Here is a 23,190-nt window from a genome sequence, read left to right on the forward strand (position 1 = left end):
GTGAGGAGCAATGTGTGCAGTGCGTTGTCTGCATATATTGACTGAAATATAAGCCAATGGCAATATTCAACCTAATGAGTTTCTTTATTTAAGCAGAAGTAAGAAGAAATATGTAAAACGTTGGGGATGAAGATGGATTAATGATTTTCCTGCCACAGGCAGTGCACCTGGTTCTCACTTTAAGTGGCTGGAGGCAAAATGTCAAATAGGCTTTTACAAGCACATTTACCCCACGGCGATGCCTATGACAAGCAACAAGCACGCTGTTAAATCATTTGCTGTCTACGATGCTCAAGGCCCAAGTAAACAGCTGTGTTCAGAAAAATTAGAAAATATTATTTTATTCTGATGAAACTATTTAGAAACATATTTTCATTGAGCAGATATTTTCTCTTATAAAATGGGTATTATTATGATTTGCAGCCTTTATTGTACAGCAATCCCATTTTAGTACAAATCCCATTCAGTTACGGTATAGCTGCTTTAAATATAGCTAAAATATAAAATATCTCAATCATTATATTTTCTGTTTGTGAAGCCTGAACTGCAGTCTCTTGAATTTCAATGTATCTCAAAATCATATTTAGCTAGGACAATAATTTTATTATTAAAAAAAAGTATTATTATCTAGCTAATAAACCTTTTCTAAACAACAACAGTAAGTGAGTAATAATGGAAATACTTCTAAATTAATTTAAGCTTAGAATGTAGCTCATGGACTTTCTAAAAAGTTGTGCTACCGTTTTAGCTTAATATCGTGGATCCTAAACAGTAACTTCCCTCTGCTCCGCCTCTGCTATATCTCCTCAGACAAGAAACTACTCATTTTAAATTTGCCTCATTATTACCAGTGGAATTAATTGTGATTCTAAGTATTAATTCAGTAATAATAATAATAGACTTTATTTATGTAACACTTCAAAACGGTGATATAAAGTGCTTTACAAATAGTATAGAAATACATAAAAGCCCTGACATGACTGAAAAGCAGGGTTACAGTAGAATAAAACAGGCAAATGCAGTGAGAATATAATAAGTAAAGTAAAGTAAAACACGCCAGCTCATAGAAAGTTATAAGATCTGAGATGTAGTACGGGCCTAACCTAGCCAAGCCTTAAAAGTTATGAATGAAACATTTTCATTATTTATCTTATTAGCTTTTTCTTGTTAGTTTTATTGTACAGCACTTTGTAACATTGTTTTGAAAAGCGCTATATAAATACAGGTCCTGATGATTATTATTATTATTATTATAATTATAAACATTATGTGCAACTGGAAACAAATCATATATTAGCAAGTAGTGAATTACTCATCTATTGTGTTTAGCGTTTATTCTGAAGCATAGATGTGCAACAGTTCTGCATGTGCTTTTTAAATGCGAGGAAGAGTAAAACAGTTTGCTGTTTTTTCAGAATGTCAAAGTATAATAAGTATTCAGATATCATACAATTGTACCAGTTATAACTTTGACATGGCTTTCTTATTGGAAGGCGTCCTTTTGTATCCAACCTGCTGACTCTTCCGTTTTTTCAGAAGAGGGTGGGCATTCAGCCTTTTGCATTATACGACATGAAAGTGTGGAGAGAAATGGACACAGAGAGACTGACAGAGAGAGGGCAGAAAGACAGAGAAAACATTACAACAATAAGGGATTTTCAAGCAGGGATATGTAGTATATGTGCATAGGAGTTGACTGCCTTACAGTCTGTGCCACACGGCCCAAAATAACATGCCAATACAAAACACTTGTAAGCTACTTTGTATATTATATGTCTTTTTTGTAGTCAGGTGATGAATTAATAAGCAGTGTGTTGGTTGACTCTGTATGTTGGTCAAAATAATTTATATCGCAAATTTCATGGTTGATATTATTTATCTTAACCTCTTGCCTTTAAAAAGACATTTTCTTTCAAGCTGAATATCAATGATACAAAGTTATATGTTTATGTTACCGGAAATGTATAAAATAGCTTAATGTATATCTTTTCTTATATGTAAACTGTATTTCATTCAAAGGTAGGCCTTTAGGCATGTTGAATTTGTAGTAAACTTATTCTTTGAGATGAACTCTTAATGCTGCAATCCAGAAACAACAGTGCCATGGCCTGTGACTGCGTCCATGGGATGGAAACTGAATAAGTTAAAGTCGTTCTTATGGCAAATCTAACAGCAGTTCTCTGTTCAAGGTGGAATAATACAGCAGCAATGTTGTTCAAATATACAGTATAGCCTGTGTTGTATAACCAAAATGGCGGTGGTGCTTTCAACAATACTGGATTGCAGTTTTAAGTAATCTTATTTTGAAATATGCTTTTTTTTTTTTTTTTATTGCCGTGCATTGCAATACAGTATTTTGAAATGTAATACTGTGCTTCTCTTTCCATTTCACAGAACTGCAATCCATAATCTGAAAAAGCTTTTTAGATACATCAAGTATATGATATGATGCCCATATATTCTTAAAGAGTTAAACAACTTTCTCTGTATTAGGTGCAGTGGTACAGTATGCTACCTCTCAAATCGTGCTGTCATCTCCCTTTTCTGTTATCGGTTATTTTTATTTTTTTTTAATTAAGAATTGGGCCTTTATTATACTTTATACCCTGGCTTGGGAGAATACGTTATTCTATTTGGCTGGTCTCCATTCATTTTGTTTCATTGATAGGAAAAAAGATATCGCTAGCAAAAAGCTCTAATTTTGTTACTAACCGACCTTCAAAGATGCAAAGTCAGGCATCGTTTTTGGTTGCTTGCTCAACGCTGTTTTAGGATTATAAAACCTTTGCTGTCGCGAGGCCATTTCTAAGGTTTGTCCTGTTTGCTAGAGTAGTGAAGTGCCGTTACCATTACATAAGAATCTCCTTTATTATGGGATGTGAGTGATTGTGTTCCAGGTTTTCGTCAGACTCTCAGGTGTTACCAGGGACACAGAGATAATGCTAGCAAGAAGTTCTAATTTTGGATGCCAAATGCCCAAAAATGTTGACAGCTCCTTATTTTTAATCTTTGGCAAATGGCCATGGTTAAAGTGGAATAATACCATTCAAACTGCACATTAATGATTTGAATGGATGCAACTACTCTCTGCTTTTTGTTGGGTGGCTCCCGGCCCGCACATCATCCATTTAAATTGTTAAATTCACACCTCGTCTGGTATTATTCCGTACATAAAATGGCACAAGAAATGGGACAAGAGTTTCATTCCAAATGAGATATCCCTCTTTTGAAAAATGTGACAAATACTCACTAGCATGAGACTAGCCAAGTTATTGGCTTTCTGAAGAAGTCCTATGCTTACAAAATAGTGACATTTTAGAGGATATAATAACCTTTGTATTTGGAATAATGTGTAATGCACATCAGTGAACAATTTTATGTTTGTAAAATAGATGAAGTTTGGAATGAAACACTTTAAGTATTTTTCTTGGCAGCTCTTATTCTGCACAATTGATCTACTGTGTCACAATTTAGCTAGTGGGATTACTGACTTGAATTAGGCCTAGTGGATGTAATACCTTAATTTACTTGACATTTCTTTTGAAATAAGCCATGCCCCTCGGAAAAGCCATACCCTCAACTCCCCCGATGTTGTATGGTGGATGTTATATAAATGTTGGTAGTTTAATTCATAATGATAATTATTGTAGGTATGATTACTCTTGTAATTATTATTATTAGTGTAAGTATATTTGATTGATATGATTTGTTATGTTTGAACAAAGGGAATGTATTCATTTTTCAGGTGATTTTTCCCAGTGATTTAAATAAATTAATGAATCCCTAAACGAAGACCTTTTCTTTCAAGTTCTCCAGCCAACTACTTTATTCAGATCTGACCAACAGTGAATTCACGAGTTTGACATTAACATTTTGATAAGTTGCAATAATTACAAAGTAACAAAATATGCAAAACATTCTTAGGAATTTAGATTTATGTATGTTATTCCTGTATTGTTTTTGGACAGTCCAGTCATTACTCACACAAAGCAAGAAAACAGAACTAAAACTAGCAGAACCTATGAGATTGAATTAGGAAAGATGGAGATGTGACGGTGAGAGGACTGAGGGGAATTTTTTGGGCATATGGGTACATTTTCTGACATTACTATGTAGAAAAGCTCATTTGTGGATGAAAATTCAAACATACATTATGCAGGTTCGCAAAATCAGTTTCCCATTCATTGTTTATGAGGAAGGTCCAGGTCATACATCTTCATGACCTCACAGGTTTAAATCTTGAGCTGCATTTAGATTGGGGTTTGCAGATGGCAGACATAAAGGAATTTTAGATTATTTATAATTAATTTTCAACAAGAAATGACAGCAAAATCTGACAATGCTGCTGTTGACTGCAATGGAAAAAGGACCTCCTGTAAATTGTTGCTGTCCTCTGCATTGGATTTCCAACTTAATGTTGAGCCTGTGAAAATTCAGCTCACCTTTAAACTAGGACAGCAAAATTATACCCTCTTATGACAAGCAGCTCTTTGAAATAGATTTAGTGTGATCATCTTGACCCCCTGCAGTCTGCCTATAGGGCCAACTGCTGTGTGGATGATGCGGTCAACATGGCCCTCCATCATGTCCTGGAACACCTTGACAGGATACTATTTGTTGACTTCAGCTTGTTATTCAACACAATCGTCCCAGAGCTGTTGCAAGGTCAGCTTGCCCAGCTCAAGATAGCCCCGCCCCCTACCCTCCATCTGTCGAGTGATCACGGACTTTCTGACAGACAGGAGATGGGCCCCGTGCTTTCCGGGTCTCTCTCAGTGAGCACAGGTGCTCCCCTCTCCTCTAGTTGCTATACATCATGATTACATCTCCAGTGCCCCTCGGTCAAGCTGATCACGTTTGCGACAAAGACAACAAAGACAACAAAGAGTCGATATACCACAGACAGGTGGCCAGATTGGCGTCTTACTGGGCTCAGCAACCTTGATCTTAACACTCTCAACACAATAGAGATGATGATTGACTTCTGCAAGCGCCCACAGGCCCATCTGCCCCAGGTAATCAATGGCGCTGCTGCAACACCCTCAAATGGGATGAGAACATCTTCAGATTGCCCACCAGAGGATGCTGTTCCTGCGTCAACTCACAACTCAGTGTGTCACAACCAATCCTGGTCCATCCTCACATCATTCATCACAGTCTGGCTCTGCTTTCTCCCGCTCCAAGACCAGACTGCTGCGTGTCATACGAATGGATGGGCGGGTAGTGGGATGCCAGCTGCCCTCCATCAGAAACCTGCAAGAAGCCAGCAGATCGCTGCCAACCCCGCCTATACCCGGGCAACCACCTGCTTGACATACTACCACCCCTCCACTTTCTTCCCAATGGCAATCTGACAAACTGACTGAACCCTGATAATCTGCACATGAACTCTAACATAAGCTATTCATTCTAACAACCTAGTTGTCCTTAGCACATCAGCTGTTGCCAATGCTGCTACATGGAGCAATTGTTCGGCTCTGAATGTATGTATACTTGTACTGTATTTATGCTTAGTCTACTATTATACAGTACATCTTGTCTGCACTACATGTTCGGTCCTGTTACATTTTGTCCTACAGATACTATGTCAATTCTATATCTGTCACGGATCTTGTACACCTCAAGCGGTGCCTGCGGAGGGCGCGCAGCATCGTCAGGGACACCTCACACCCCGGCCACAGACTGTTTGCTCTCCTCCCCTCTGGGAGGCGCTACAGGAATCTCCGTTCCAGGACCAGCAGGCTCAGGAACAGCTTCTTCCCCTCAGCTGTCACCTTACTGAACTCTGCACCACGGTCACAGCCCCCATCCCCAGATACCTCCCCATCCCCCCCACCCCCCCCCCCACACACAGACACACACACACACACACACACACACACACACACACACAACAACACCCAGACCCCTTCCTCCAGTGACTATACATACTTACTATACACATGTTCATTCTGTATATAATATACACCATACTGTTTATACTATATATATGCTGTATATATCTTGCATTTCAAATCCACTGTTCATACTGTTCATACTGTTCATACTGTTATTTATCTGTTATTTATCTGTTATTTATACTGTTATTTATCTTAGCACACTCATACTACCCCTTACAATTTATTCTATTTATATACTTAACGTATTCATACCACTCTGTTCATACTGTTCATTCTGTTAATACTGTTCATACTGTACATACACCATACTGAATATACTATATATATTATTATATACATCTTGCATATTCATATATCTTGCATACTCATATCCACTGTTGATACTGTTAATACTGTTCATACTGTATATATCTTAACACATTCATACTACCCTTATAGTTTATTTTATATTATATACATACATATATATATATATATATATATATATATATATATATATATATATATATATATATATATGTACATTACATTGCACTGCACTTGTACTGCTTCTTTTGCACTTCTGGTTAGATGCTAAACTGCATTTCGTTGTATTAGTACTTGTACTCTGTGCAATGACAATAAAGTTGAATCTAATCTAATCTAATCTAATCTGTGAGGACTCAAATGCAGACACAGGAGGAGGCAGGAATACAGTATAAAGTGGTTTAATCGGCAGGCAGTCTCGTAATCCAAACAGGCAGGAGGTCAAAACCAGAAAAGGCAAAAACTTAGGCAAAGGTACCGAAACGACTGGCAGGGAAACAAAGTCAAGAACTGGCAGGATCAAACCGGGATAGCAAATTAACAGGCAGGTAGAAAAAGCGCTGGAACAGACTAGAGGTACATCACTAGACGATCTGGCAGAGAACAAAGGGAAATGGACTGGTATAAAAACACTACAGGACTAATGAGGGAATGAGGTGCAGCTGGGAAGGGCGGAGACAGGTGATGCAGGAGGCGGGAAGGTGAGTAGGCCGACATGAACAACCGGAGCCTGAACTAGAACTGGACTGAGATCTGAAAGACAAACATAAAACACAGAACAGACAAGAGGGAACTGGGAGTGGAAGACAAGACCAAGACAGACAACACAGAGAGAGAAAAAGAGCTCAAGGAGATGAGCTGGCTGGACTCCTGACAATATCTGTCTTGAAAATGTCAGCACCAAATAACCAAGTGAAATTCCTTCCTTCCCAATGCGTTCAGCTATTGCAAATACTATATCTTTGAATTTCTAAAATACAGTGTTAACTGACTCACCCTGCACAACTGGACTTGCCATAATGTTTTTAAACACGACAATATGGATGGTTGTCTTAGATGACAGAAATTCATAACATAGATGGATTCTTAAATTGAGTGGTTATTCCCATTCAACGTTTGCAAGACCAGTACAGAGTCTGTGATGGAGGAGTAATTCGCCTATGTTGCTAGTTCAAAAGTCATTTGAAGGATTGGAATACAATAAAAAGGATTGGAATACAATAGAATCCAAATAGAATTGTTGGAACCGATCTGTTCTTGTACAGTCCAGAAGGAACTGAACATCCTAAGGTTCAGATAGACGTCTTACATGGTTTTAGATTGTGCTAAAACTATATAGAAATATGAGACTATTATAGGACATTACTGAATAAACTGCATAATGTCAATTCTGGAATATGATTTGTGCATCCATGCATCGTGCATCCATGTTAGTGTGTGGGCTTAGTTTGGGCCTCAGTTAGTCCTAAAAGTTGAACAACAGCACCACCTTGTGGCACACAGGGATCCTAGAGCACAGAATGAGAAGGAGATGAAGATTTCTCACAATATTGGTCATAATCTCACAATCTTGATTCGACTCTGGGTTACCAAGAATGTGTAAGACATAACTTTCAAATTTGATGTTGAAATTATGAATTTCACACCCAGGCCACTATTATTCTCTATTTATATGCTTCCACTTGGTGATATCATCCATAAACATAATATTAATTTTCACTGCAGATGACATGTATGTACCCATTAAAACAGGGTTCTCCAGTATCCTCAAGGATTGCTATTCAGATATAAAGTGCTAGATGTCCCAAAATTCCCTCCAATTTAACAGAAATACATTTGAGATTGTTCTGTTTGGGCCCCTAAACTCCATCAATCAGATTCAAGAGAAGATAGGAAACCTATGCAACAATGTTAAGCCTGGGTGTGGTATTTAATTCAGAACTCTGTTTTATCGATCAGGTTAAAAGGGTTGTTCAGTCTTGCTTCCTTCAGTCAAACAATATTTCCAAGATAAGGTCTTCTTTCTCTTTTACGGACCTTGAAAAGTTATCCATAGCTTTATCGTGTCACATTTGGATGAGAAAAACTTTAGAAAATAGATATGAGATATATGAGATATACAGGATTATGAATGATTCCATTAATGGCAAAAGGAAATGATTATCATCAGTGTTTTAAATCTAAAGAAACAGAAAATGAGGACTGATGTGTGAATTTAATTAATATGTAAAAAAAACAAACAAAAAAAAACAACCCAGTGCTGTTTTGTGTGGTTAATTCTATAGGAAAGAAAGTCAAGGCAGTTCTCAGGAATGGAGTTAAAAGCCTTTAATCCCTGGGCTGGTTCCTTTGAACAGTAGAAATGCTTTAGCCTTCCAAGCAGTACAACATGAAAAGCATGCAACAGTCCCATGTTCTGCAGATATGGCACACTGCCAGCAAGAGCTGCCTTATAGGAAGATCTGCTCATATTGTAAGTTGAACACTCATGCACAGCAGAATGTGAGGAAATGTACACAATTGATCAGACAAAAGCAACTTGTCAACATTTAATTCAAGCATGAAAATACAGTGGAGACCCTGCTCTATGTGAATCAAACTCAGTGAGTCAGGTAAAAGGACACTAGATGGCGACAGCAGCACTGCCATTACAAGAACACTGATACTGTAAATCTGGAATACAATCTCCACCTTTGTCAATTAAACCACTGAACAGTCTTCATTGACACAAAATGATATATTTGTGCTCAACCAAAATGTCACCAAGTTATTGTAGCAAGCCCACTTTAGCTACCAGCCATGGGAAACTCAGTTTGCATCTTAAGCAAGAAAACGCACCTCACACACAGAATGAAAACATGTAACACTGAAGCAAAACTTCTTTGTCACACTTATGTGTGTGTATGTGTGTGTGTGTGTGAGTTGGGTGGTCCCTCCAATGTGCACCTTCTGCCCACTTCTTTTTTTTTCTTTTTTTTCTTTCTTCTTCTTTTTTTTTTTTTTTTTTTTTTTAACTCAGGCAGCGCTCCACCTTCTTGTCAATCTGCTAAATGCCATTAACAGTTGAGATCAATATTGTTCTCCAATTAACAACAACATATATATTTGACATCATCCTATTTATATTAGTGCTGTGTTAATCTGGGTAACCACAATATCATTTTTTTTTCTTTTGGGAAGGGACACAACATCAGTGTAATGTGTCTGTACGGCTTCATTACTGTAATTAATTTTCACTGTAATAAGACTAAACATAAAGGGCAACTGTAGTTTGGAGTTAGAAATTGCCTAAAATTCCTTTTCTCTGCACTATTACTTCCATAGTTGTATGCCTTATAAGATTGATGATACAAACGCCATAATGAAAGATCAAGACAATTACTGCATTAAATAAGAACTCTTATTTTATCAAATGTTTTTATTTACATCTTTATGAAATTACCTATTTTTCTTTGTCTTGCTGCAAACGTGTTATAGGAGTGAGTGAGGTGCAGAACACAAGGCCAACAACCAGGGAGTGCAGGTTAAAAATTATTTATTAACATATTTTCAAATGGATGACAATCTTTTTGTGCACACCCATGCACAACCACCATCCAAAGCAATAGCAGCACTAGCACTGTTAATTGTTCCAAAAAGGACAATAGTAAACTTGTAATAGACTACTGTATTTAATAATAATGATAATAATAAGTATTTCAGCTCTACCCTACCTAAATAAAGAGGGAGAGAAAAGTGGGGACACTCAAATGGTGTGGGAAAAAGGCTTCAGGCAGAGTAGAAGGATGTCTTCCAGTGGAGTTTCTAGGGAATTAGTGAATGCATTTTCTCAAATTGAAACTCACAGCATGCCTCCTTAAACAAGGCTCAAATCTTCATGAAGCCTATTCTTCTCACTACAATACAGCTAAAACTGAAGAATGTAGACAGACAATAGCTTAGGAAGTGTAAAATATAATTGAATATACAAGAATGTTAAAGATGCAGCTTCTTCACTTCACACTAGATCAGAAGTATGCCTATATCATTTGGGATATTGAAATCATGAGATATCATTGAAGCACAAGTCTTTGTGAAGCACATGCTCAAAAATCCTAAAATAAACAAAATGCAATCCTTGTTACTGTACATAAAACTAAAGTAAAGGCTTATAGAAGTTTGATCTCTCTAAAATACAAGGATTGTGGCTTCATGGGGTGGAAACTGCGGACAGTGGTGCTAATCTCCTTGTGTCTGTTTGGACTGTCTGGCTGTCCATGTTATTGAGTGGAATGGCCAGTTGCCTGGCTTGTCCCTGCCCCTCATCAGAATTAATTTTATAGAGGCAGATCTTGGACATAATAGCCAGACTTAATTTCAGGACCAGATTGCGGAGGGCCACGCGATATTCTTTGCGAACTAGGCAGTAGATGATGGGGTTGAAGCAGCTGCTGGTGAAAGCCAGGCAGTTGGCCAGAGGGAAAAAGTATGTTTGAGCCAAGTAGAAAGAGGGACTGATGTCTGCAATGTCAAGCTGGATCATGATACTCCAAAGGGTGAGGATATTGTAGGGGAACCAGCAGGCACAGAATGAAAGTACTACCACTGCCACAGACTTTGAGATGTGGGCCTTCCGGCGAGCGTTGCCGCCTTTCAGTTTATGCCGGCAGAGGAAGCGCAGCAGAAGCAAATAGGAGAGAATGATAATGGCATAGGGCAGCAGAAACCCCAGCACCACTCTCAGGAGCTGGTTTATCCCAAGCCACGCTGTGCCATCTGGGAACCGGAGCAGGCATGCCGTGTCGTTGCCTATGCCCACGCGGGTGAGGTCTGCAAATATGGCTCGAGGTGCCGCAGCTACCAGCGCTCCGGCCCAGATGAACGCTGTGGCCACCTGAGAACTGCAAAATCGACTGCATAGGGAAGCGTTAGGTTGGAGCGCAGTTGCCACAGAGCAGTACCTGGTCAAACTCATAGCTGTCAGGAAGAAGCAGCTAGCATACACATTCAGACCTGTGAGTAAAGATACAGCTTTACATGTGGCCAAACCAAAGGGCCAGCTGTAGTCCAGCGCAATGTCCACGGCCCAGAATGGCAAGGCCAAGGAGAAAAGTAGGTGAGCCAAAGTTAAGTTGAATACAAAGAAATTGATGGTGCCTGTGGCGATGGTGCGAGTGAAATACAGCAGGAACATCACCAGCAGGTTCCCCAATATTCCTGCAGTAGCCACAACAAAGTAGACCACAGAGATGACTGTCCGCAGCCAGGGGGAGCCGTCACCGGGGAAATCCAGGTCATAGATCAAGCTGGTATTGTGGTAAATCAGCTGGGAGTGATTGCAGAATGGGTCTTTACTGCACCTGTTCAGCATGTTGTTGAAGACCTCAAGTCTCTTGAAGTCAGTTTTAGACATTTCAGCTCCCCTGAAGACAATCCTCTTGAAGGTTACAGTTGCCAAATTACTGTTTGACTTTCCGCTTGTACACCTTGTATCAATAATGAATTGAAAATTAAAGTTCTGGTTGTCTGTTTAATTGCTGGCAGTCATCAATCCCTGCAAGGAAAGAGGAAATTATTATAATATAATAGGCGCTGCAGGTTTATGGGTAAATAAGTAGATTAGACCTTTGGCTCTTGTCAGATAAACAAATTACACTAAAGTGTTACCCATTGAGTAAGATAATCTAATTTAAATCCCAAAGAATCAAACCTTGTTTGAAATGTAACTGGTAGGCAAAAAGAATATACATGTAAAATGATTAGAAAGCAAATTGCACTCTTTAAAGTTGAAAATGATATTTGCCCTAGTCAACAGTCCTCCAAAGCCCTTTATTTTAGAGGAATATTTTCACTTTTTAGCGTGCACTCATATATATATGACTTCACAGCCAACCACAGCAGGCCACAATGTATAACCACAGTGTATAACCAAGTCAATTTGATATGTGAGAAATTAAAGATCTCTTTGATTTCTTCACTCAGACCAAAAACATGCAAGTCAGGTGAATTGAAGGTGTGAGTGTGTTTGTGTGTAGCATGGTGATGTATATGATGTAGTACATGATGTAGAATATGTGTAGTATGTACTGTATATGGTGTAGTAAATAATGTATATGAAGTATGTACATGACCTAGTATAGGATGTATATGATGTGTATACAGTATGTATGGTATATGATGGTATGTAAAGCCCTTTGAGACTTGACTGTGATAAAGAACTACATATATAAACTAGACTAGACTAGACTAGACATGTTATGCCTGATTTGCATCTGAAGTAATTTTAATAAAGCATAGCAGATAGACTGATGACCTAAACTTCATAAAGTCAGTTTTATTCTCCTTTGAACTTCAGTAGTACTAGATGCAATGTGAAAAAAAAAAAAAAACTACAGTATGTGCTTTGGACCTTGCAGTCAATTGAGGAATCATAAGTAGGGCATGACTGGGAGCCATCTGCATATGTGATGAATATGGCAACATCAGTTTTGCAGTTTTACATAATCACTAGCACCTTAGAGGACTTAGTGTGACCTCCAGGATAATCACAGCTTTATGGAACCGGGGTCATTCAGAGGACGCAAGGATCTTGGGGGACTTGAGGTAGTTTTCTGTCATCAATTTGTAAGTGTCCAGAAAAAAATTGTGCAACTGCATCAACTCAACACTTGGTGCAGTAACTGATGAGTCATAATTTAGCTTTATAATAGCTTTCCTATGGTCCCCACATAATGTTATAAACCCTCTCATACTCTACACATTAATTATCTGAAAAGGTAAGATTCATTAAACAATGTTTACTAGGTGCCTATGCATAAAGAAGATTGTCACACATTATCCAGCTTCTTGTTGCAGTTCTATTTCTGTCTGATGATGTATAATATTTGTACGTAGTGTCCATTGTTAAACTTGTGAATCATTGACCGCCCCATCAGGACAGAGTGGAGTGGATCAAATTAAATTAAAGATTAAATTACATTTTCCTTAATCACTCTTTTTAATAACTCTCTCTCCCAAGGTTAATCAAACTGAAAGCTATTGATGCCCTCTGTCAAACAACTGTACAGGTCTAGCGTTCATTTTACTTTGCTTTTCAAGTAATTTACACCTAAACCTTTCATGACCAAAGAGACATACAGTCTTATTTCATGTTTGATTTGACCTGCCAAGCCAGTTTGGGGAAGACAAAAACATATATCGTATCTATGTAGCTAAAGTGGGACAAGATTTTAGAATTATTTTAAGGGTTAGGGTTCGATCAAAAGGTAGTTATCTAAATCAAGACTTTTGAGTCTTCTGGCTAAAGGTTAGGCAGGCAAAGGGGCTGTTTAAGGCTAGGAACAGGTACAGGCTAGGTAATGGGTTGAAATGAGTTTATGGAACAGCTATACCTGAATTAGAATTCTTATAGACCTTTTCCGGCACATTACATCATCAAAAATTTGTTAAAATCATCTGGAAGACCATCCAGTCGGGTGCTGTTAACTCTAATGACAAAACTGTCAACTGTCTTTGAGCATGGAAAACGTGGTAAATACAATAGTTTCTGGGTATTTTCCTCTCTCAGAGCCTTAATAATTTAAACAAAATTATCATTATCATTATCATTATGGACTACTAAACTTGTAGTCCATAATGTAGGAAACAGTAAAAAATAAAATCTGAATTCTTCAAAGACTATTGACATTCATTTAAAGTTACTATAAGAGAAATCCACAAAACAAGCTTAGGGGGGGACTGTGGTTTGCCCTGCAACAAGGGATGTCAATGATTGTGAGAACCATATTTTTTTTTAGAATAAAGAAAATTATCACACATAGGAAAGTAAAACAAAATCTGCCTGTTTTGGCTCATTGATTAGACAGTTCATTTAATTTAACTCTTTCTGTACTACATTTCTATACACACAAGGTGAGCTATATATAGATAAAACTCTTACCTTATTATCATAAACTCGGTCTTGGTCTTGCACTTATGTTCCAGGATGTTCCAGTTATGTTCCACAACATACAAGGAAATATGTTGAAGGCGGTCACCTACATTAGCCTGGATGTCACCCACCCTGAGTTCACGCTCCACCCCATCATATCCCCTATATGCATATTCTCTGCATATTCTGTGTGGAAATCACCTTTAACTGGTACCGCTGAGAGGCTGAAAACAAAAATGGATTGACCAGCAAAATATAGTAATTTAAAATCTATTCTGAACTGAAACCCAACAAAGGGAGAAACACCCTGAAGACAAATTATAACGACTGAAAACCTGCTGATTGTGTGGGAAAGCAGCATATGTACATATTTACCTTTGTGTGAATACTGATAGGCAAGAGTAAGACAAGAGGAGGTTTTTAAGTTTACAAACTTGGATCCATTACTAAGCCTTCCACAAGGCTTAGTAATGGATCCTTGTATAAACATGGTGAATCAGGACCATTCATACCTGTTTAGCAGTAAATCGAGCATTTGTGTATGTACTTGAAATATTGATGGTTAAAACTACATGGGTCTTACATACAGATTGAAAAATGTCCAGGCTTTGACAGAAGATAAACTGCAGCACAGGTAATTTGTTTTCTTCTATTTATGTCTGGGGCGTTGCTCCAAGATTAGATTGAGCAACATGGATGACTCTGATTGTAAACTGTTGATAGCGGAAATATCATCAGCAATGAATGAGTAAATTAGGTTAGGGTGGAATAGGCGGAAGAGTGGGGCAGTTGATTAATGCTGGTCTGTCTAAACTGAGCCATCTCCGTGAAGTAACTGAACAAAACATGCATTTCCCTCGAATGTTTACTTTTTCTTTTCCAGGAACATGCTGCACAAATCACATAAGACGATTCCAACCTGTATCTTTACCTCTCTGGACAGCTTGATTTCTACCATTGCAGAGGATTTAAATAATTTCATAACATATTATCAACATGTAACAGAGTTGATCTGTTAAATTCACTCTTTCCATCTTATCCAAGAATGTGCCTTTAAACAGTAATAACACTATGGCTTTCTGCCATAGCGTTCACCCTGTTTGGAATTTTCCAGAATGCAAAATAGCCAAAATGGGATGGAGGTAAGGAGCTCACAGTGTGTGTTGTGTGTTAGAGCCTGTACTGACTAGAAGGGATCCACATTTCCACCTGTTGCTTTCTCTCTAGTTTGTGCATCACAGTCAAGTATCCAAATCTTTACTGTTTACTTCTATACCTCCACAGAACAACAATGTTATTTTATCTCAAGATTTCTTGAATCTTTGAACATCACTCTTAAACCAACTCCATCACAACAACCATTTTGGAAATTGATGTAGGCCTAATCCAGAGGAAATCGCTGTTACATTGTCTTGCCAGATGACAAACATTATGCAGAACAAATGACATGACTGTGACTCTGTGTTATAAAATCTAGCTAAGTGTTTGTAAGATAAGCTAACTAATTGCCTTTGCTACTAAACACTGGTCTGGTCAGTCTCAAAGATCTGGGGCAAGAGCTCACTATGTTTTCAATGGAGGAATCCACCAAGCATGCAGTGAATTGCACATGGGACAGTTACTAAGAAACTTGTTGTTGGACTCACCTGTCTTTGCTCTCTAAGTCTAGCATGGCCAGATACCTAGTGTTCAGTACTGCTGACCTGTCAGGTTCAAAAACTCATTAGTCAGACAGAGAAGAGAAGGAGTGCTCAGCTGCTGTAATGCTGTGTGAGAAGTTCTCCAAGTTGTATGTGTTGGACAGCACCACAGCTGAGATGAGCCATAAGTGTCCGGTTCCTGTTTTGAACAGCAGGTACATAGATGTTGCTGCACCACTCAGATGTCAATGCCAACTGACATTGCACATGATAAGGTAAAAACACTAAAGCAGATTATGTTCCTGGACAGCTACTTGTGGCTGATACACACTGATACAAGACATACCTCACCAGTCCTGCAACTTGAGACAGTTAAGCTGAGTCATGACACTGAGCAGCATGGCCAGTGTCGCACTCAAGTCTAAACACAGGATGGCCAAGATATGCTTTACAATGGCTTGTTACTCAGAGACAGGATAGTAAGACTAATTTCCAAAAGCCTGGGTTCAAAGGTCATTAAGAGACTTCATGATAGCCACCAGGGAAGTGTCATGAGTGCACCAGCTCATGCAGCCGAGAGTAACTGACACTGCAAAAAAGACACACAAATGTATATGTAAATATTGAATATAAATAAATATATTTTATTACTTGTTAGATCAAATCAAAACACTTTTCTATCAAGCTGGAAAGGATAGCCTACTCAATTTCTATGATAAGATGTAAAATAAAAAAAAACAAAAATATTGTTTAGAAAAGTTTTCACCCACTTGTTTTATTTGGGCTACATTGCCGTGATAAAAAAAAAGTTAATTTCATTTCACGTTATATAGACTTCACATTTAGGTTATAGGAGTTTTCTGTTCCCTTTCATTTTTTTTTTAGTTCTGCATTTCTTGCTGATAAATCTGGTCTACTCAATTAATTTCTAAACATCCATGAACAAAACAAACTCATTGTTGTATGTCAAGTTAGAAAGACACTTGACAAGAGATAAGGTTTGAGATGAGGAAGTTAAATTCTAGGCAATTTCTAGGCAATCAGTCCCTATTTCTATAGGATATGTTTTTTGGGGTTTTTTTTTTTATCTTTACCTGCTTATTCCTATTCAGATTCAGGGTCACGGAGGGCTGGAACCTATCCCAGCATGCATTGGATGGAAGGCAGGGAAACACCCAGGACAGGTCACCAGTCCATCACAGGGCTAACACAGATCACTTATTTAAAAAAAAAAAAAAAAAAGAAAGAAAGTGGGCACTCAACTCACCATATTTTGGGAGGGAGACACAGAAAAGGTTTGACAATATACATATAAGGGAATGTAGGTCCTGAGATTGGATGTACAATATAAAGTAGATGATATAAGGAGGACATCTTCCTTCATCTGCTCTTTGAGGCTGACTGGTGCATAACAAAATGTTTTCCACTGGTCTGAACAGAGGCCTCACGCTGCTGCTGATGCAGTCCTACCAGACAGATCAGTTGTCCATTTTTAATCATTAGAGTCTCTTCAGTATAGCACAGCATCACACTGCTGAAGTAGCTCAAAGGGAAATATTCCCTTTGAGCTACTTCAGCTTGCTTTGTAAACATTGCTTTTTCATATTAAAAAAACTCTCTTTTCTCCCTTTGAGAGGAATTATTATCTCTGAAGAATTATTTTTGTATTTTTTAAGTTCAAAAACATTGCCCTCAATAATATCTTGCATAATGATTTTTGATGCTGTGTACAAATTACACAAAAGTAACAAAATGTGTTCTTCAAATAGAAGTATTGGAAACACTGGATATTTATACCCACAGTTGGGGAAATGGCATCACAAATTTAAGATTTACTTTGGAAAACTCAAATCAGCTGATCAAGCAAAGCTTTTTGGGTCACACTTTGATAAATTTGATGAATTGGATTGCATACTTTGATTCACGCTGGCTACACCGCCATGGTGTGTGCATTTCTGAGCGTGCCCACTGAGCTGAAGCCCGTTTTCAAGGAGTGTCTTGAGCGCCGGGGGGAAAGTAGAGATCTGTGAGGAGAGTGAATGTACTGTAGCAATGTGGCTTTGTCGCCACCCGTAGTAAATGTGAAACCACAACACTTTAATGTATGATGAAGAAGGGCAGGCCCGGACTGGATTCCATTTCACTTTATTCTTTTCCTTTAAAGTGAGCCCTCTGGTGACAATTTTATGCTCTAGCAACAAGTAAGTCCATTTGCTGTATTGTGCAAGGGCAAGTGATCTAGGCAGGAACAGCCTGCTCAGCTGGGACGGCCCTGTAACCTTTTCTTTAAGAGCATACTGCATGCAACATAGATGATCTACTGATCATTAGGCTTCTTTGTAATATTATATCTATTTTTAGATCAAAAACACCATGCAATCAGCCCACCTTCCTGTTGTGAAACAAATCAACATTTGATGTGAACACATCTATCTAAAAAAATAAATAACGTTTTTGATAAATAAGCTCTTTGATCAGTTGTCTGTTGTACAACAAGTAGATTAGCAACAGAGTGTGTTTAAGTATTACATGCAAGGTAGGAAATAAATACTGGATACAAAGGAGAAACAGACATCAACCCAGTTGATACACAATGGTAAGTTGCTCAAAGATATTTGCCAAAAAGGTGGTGTATTCCTCTAACTATAAAATTGAGAATTAGCCTACTAATTCTTATTGACATTATTTCTTACATTATTATTGTTGTTGTTGTTATATGTTGATCTTGTACAGTCAAGAACAGACAAAAGGATAGAGATAGATAGATAGATAGATAGATAGATAGATAGATAGATAGATAGAGCTTTATTATCCTCTGATAGGATTTCTTTTTAACAGTCTACTGAAAACCTACATCACAAGAAAAACAACACCATACTAATAATAGGCTACCCTAACAACAATACAGTGTTTCCTCCTACATTATTGCCTAGCTGCAATTGCACTTCCTTAACTATCACTATCAGTGGGTGAGAGAGGCCAGCACACTGTAGCTACCTACAGTGGGTGTTAAGTGAATTAAAGTCGCCTACTGAACAAGGACATGTTTAGTTACTGGAAATGCACCTAATGTTGCAGTGGATAGTAAATCTACAACTAATAGCCTTATAACACAAAGGCCTAATTGGCTAATTGGCTTACACAATAGCTATTTATCTTTCTTTGAGTGGAAAATTATTTCCCATTTTACCATTTAAGGTCATAAGTTCAACCTATCCCATATCCACATATCCAAACGGTGCACCAGTACAGTTTGTGTTTAACTGGTGTAAATAATACGAGAATGAGACCTGTAAGGGAAAAAAACGTAAATTAATGCTTTGTTGAAGATATAATTGATTTTTGTTTATATTGGTGGTTGTTTGCCCTATGATGACCACCGACTGGAGGTCATAGTTTATGCACCTTTTTATTTACTACGCATCTACCCCTAGGTAATCAATGCATCTAAGCTAAATTGTCTGCGCGCGCCTACCGACCACATCTCGGTGAGTTCCCCCAGTTGCAGCCTGGCCGCGCGCAGAGATCACTTGTTCTCGCTTGTTATTAACGTTATTAACGTTATCTCTCGCGTCACTTATGTCCCTAACGACGGCCGCGGAGGACGGCGGTTCAGGTGCACTGCGAGGAGGAACAGTGATTGAAAGACGGCGAACTTTTAACGTTAGAAGAAGGGAATAATTCACGCTGAATTCACCGCTGAAGGACAAACGCCCTCATTTGTCGACAACTTTTAACGTAGCTCTCCATCGTTTTTATCGGTGATGGGATTCCTTTAAATAGCGACCCGCCGTCTAACCCAAGGTAAGGAGTAACGTTAAATGACCGTTACAGGGGATATGTGTATAGCGAGAGTAACGTTAGGCTGGTGTAGTGACTTGGTTCAGTTAGTTTACAAGTGAGGGTGCTCTGTTTTGAGTTTATGGGGGCGAAAGTTACCACATCCAACCAGCAGTGAGTATCTCAGCAATAACAAAATACTCGACCAAATCTGTCCAAAACCCAGGCTACACCGATATTCACTGACGATGGCTATTATTGACACAAGTCGCCTGACACTAGCAGCCCGCGTCTCCTCTTTCTCCACACCTTATTATTGCGATTTGGGACAATGAACAGGCTATCAGTGAGCATTGTCAACGCACGTAAGCAAACTTGTGGTAAGTGAGCGGCGCAAACAGGACAGACAAGGCTGCCATTGTACAGGATCAGCAGCGGATTACCAGAATTCCTTTTCTCTCTGTCTGAATCTGGCTTCCCAGTCTCTCTGCCCGCCTGGCTCAGTGGGAAACATCTTGATTTTGGGCTCCTTCCCGTTTGCCACTTGTTAGAAACCATAAAACGGCTCACTGGCCTGTGTAACACCTCACCAGAGATGCCCAACTGAGTTGTTATGAAACATGTGAATGGGACAACGGGCCTGTAAGGTTGTAAACTGTTGTTGCTGTCAGGGCCTATATGGCTAAAATGGTGATGAGTAAACAGTTAGCTAATGTCAGTCAGGCTGCTGTTGTTGGGCATTATGTAAACCAGGGGTAGACAAAGTGAATCAGCATGAGAGGACAAATATGTATCAAATAGGGCTTGGTGTTGTTTGTCTGCCTTGCTGAAAAAAAACAATTGTTTGATGACTAACCATCAGTGTGTTAGCATTTAAGGAGATCAGGGTTGGTGGCTGTAGATGGACTGTCAGATATGCCAGAGGTAGACCTTGTTCTATTCTGCCCCATGGTCCACACAGACAATAAACAAACAGAGGCCCAGATTTTCAATATCTTACCCCCCACCCCTCCACCCACCCCACACACACTTGCACATCATGTACAACACACACCATCCCCAACTCTCCCCCCTCCCCCCTGTGTGGCCAACATGTGGGGAGGTAATCCCAGCTATTAGGGTAATCTCCTCAGCATGGCGATCAATAGGGAGGGTGTGCGACAACTACCAGCCGAGAACGGTGGGGGACAAAATTTGTGCTAAAGAAAAATGATTTAATCATCGAGATTGGGTCAGGAGACTGGGGTCTGGGTGGGGAGGGGTGGCAAGGTGGGGGTGATTAGGGGGAGGGGGGTCTATACGGAGCAGATGCACAAAGACATGAAGGGTAGGTTATCTCAATTTTGGACAGCTTCCCAGTAACTAATGTATAAGCTAAACTGTTGAAAAATGCAAAGGTTCAATGCAAAACCCATTACTGAACTAAGTATTTCAAAGTAACTGTAACATATAAGTAAGAATGACTGCAAACACAATCCATAAGAAGTCAGGACTTGCAAGTGGTCAGACCTGGTGCCGCAAAAATGCACAGTTTCTTGTGCAAGCTAAGATTGAGGTTAAATATACGTAACAAAATCAGTAATAAAACAAAGATACCAGTAAGCTACAGCAAGTATGGCAACAAAATGTTTGACTACACTCCCATTTTATAACCGCTTATTTGTTATTTGTTGTCATTTCTTCAAATACTGCGCAATAACTTGCTGCCAATATCTCAAATAGGCAATATTCCTTTCAAATTAACCTTTGAATACCTTAGTAGTACACTAATATCTTTGGTCAAAGATGTGTGAATTAAGTGATTACAGGTCACTTTATGGAGCTTTTACCATCAGAATGGAACTAAAAAAGCACCATAACAGGTTAATAAATACTTTGTAAAAAATTCTCAGAATCATATATCAATTTCTAAGTATAGAGAATTATGCTTAAAAACTATAACTCATTGAAGAAAAAGGTACATCTGTCAGTTAAATAACAAAATTTTAAAACATTTGAATCAAAACTTTGATGCTTTAATGTGATGCTAAATATTGAATAAATAATTACTTAAATGTTACTGCAGTGTTTGCAGTGCCACAGATGAGCAAAACATGGGAAGCTGCTTCTCAGATAGTGTGTGTGTGTGTGTGTGTGTGTGTGTGTGCATGTGCACGTGTGTGTCCATGCATGCTGAGTGTGTATCCTCTCTGATGTTATTACCAAACAGCGGACCATGCAGATGGACCACATACTGCATTCAGTCTCATGGCAGCATATGCTAGCTGTCCCTAGAAGACTACCTGGAACTTAGGGCAAACTGCTCCAAATATTAAACAACTTAAAGTGATTCCATATAAAAATCATGGGAATGGCACCACTCTAAAAAACGATACTCAATTATGCCACATTTTTCTTAATGTCAACATCATGCTAATGTGTTTTGGCAAAAAGCCTTCATCAGAGAATGCCTCAAATATGATTTCAAAAAGGGGATAGAAGCATTTACTGTTCAATGTCCCTTGCATCTTATATTCAAATACTGCCAAACTTGATTTTGTGAAGAGTAGTCCCAATCATTTTGATGTAGTCTGAATTATTTTACTTGTAGTGTAGCATCCCTCTCTGGCCTGGAGACAACCTCTACTTTTAATATCTCAACAACCAAAATATTGGTGCAAGTGAGTTTTGAATGGGCTGAAATGACTCCCAGTTTGTGATGAATCAGATAGGCTTCTGAAAAAAAAAAAACCCAAAACCCTGAACTGTTCCTTTAAGTCTCCAGAGCAGGAACAGGAGTGCAAACACTGGCGAAATGTCCAGATGGAAGATGGGAGGGATGAGTAAGGCGTTCACAGATCCCGTCTGTTTGGCCCCTTTGAGACAGAGGAAGACGAGATTGGATGGGTCTGAGAGAATCAGGTTACTATCAGCCCATTCTACTCCAAAGAGGCGGTGGCGTAAAAGATGCAGTACCCTATGGGAAACCTAATCCAAACCCTACTGCCAGCTGTCATTCTTTTGCTCCAGGGTGAAATCGCTAAGCACGTATCACCTTACCCTTCAATCCTTACCTTAATCATAGCAGGAAATGGGAAATTACACACTTCTTGTTCTGTACTATAAGTGAACATGCAACTATGTAATTTGATCATATGCATTGATAATCATCTACACATCATGAGCAGTACAGTATTGTAATTTTAACACATAGTCAAAGTCAATCTCAACACCTCTTTGGACTGTTGGATGTGGTAGTGAAATGAGAAAAGAACAAGGTAAGATGTTACTGTAAATTGTTTTATCTGTAGACACAGGTAGACGTTGAAAAGGGCAGACTGTAATCTCAAAGCGTGGAGTATCAATCTGGGAATTGGTTAAAAATCAACACTAGATTGTTGTCCAAATCGCAGTGGAGAAATGTCAACATACAGCATTATTGCACAAGGGGATATTATGTTATGCGTGTGTGTAAACAAATTATTTTTGACCCACAAGCGTAAGCTAGTATTGGATTGTAAAGAGGTTTAGTGACATTGATACATTTCTATTAAATGGTTTCAGACCACAGTCAGTCAAAGCCCACTACTCATTTGTTATTTGTTTGTTAAGCACTCTTATCACAATAGATTATGATGATCAACCTCAAAGGGGAATAACACTGAATTTAATCATT

At 38.7% G+C, this 23,190-nt stretch overlaps 1 protein-coding gene across 1 annotated transcript; it reads right to left on the reverse strand.

Moving 5' to 3' along the window:
* Positions 1-10,395: 10,395 nt before the first annotated feature.
* LOC139923848 (relaxin-3 receptor 1-like) lies at positions 10,396-11,598 on the reverse strand. Its single transcript, XM_071914730.2, has one exon. The coding sequence runs from the start codon at positions 11,596-11,598 to the stop codon at positions 10,396-10,398; it is 1,203 nt and encodes a 400-aa protein (XP_071770831.2).
* Between the last annotated feature and the right edge of the window lie 11,592 nt (positions 11,599-23,190).

This window comes from Centroberyx gerrardi, chromosome 19 (assembly GCF_048128805.1).
Source record: "Centroberyx gerrardi isolate f3 chromosome 19, fCenGer3.hap1.cur.20231027, whole genome shotgun sequence".
Lineage (NCBI taxonomy): Eukaryota > Metazoa > Chordata > Actinopteri > Beryciformes > Berycidae > Centroberyx > Centroberyx gerrardi.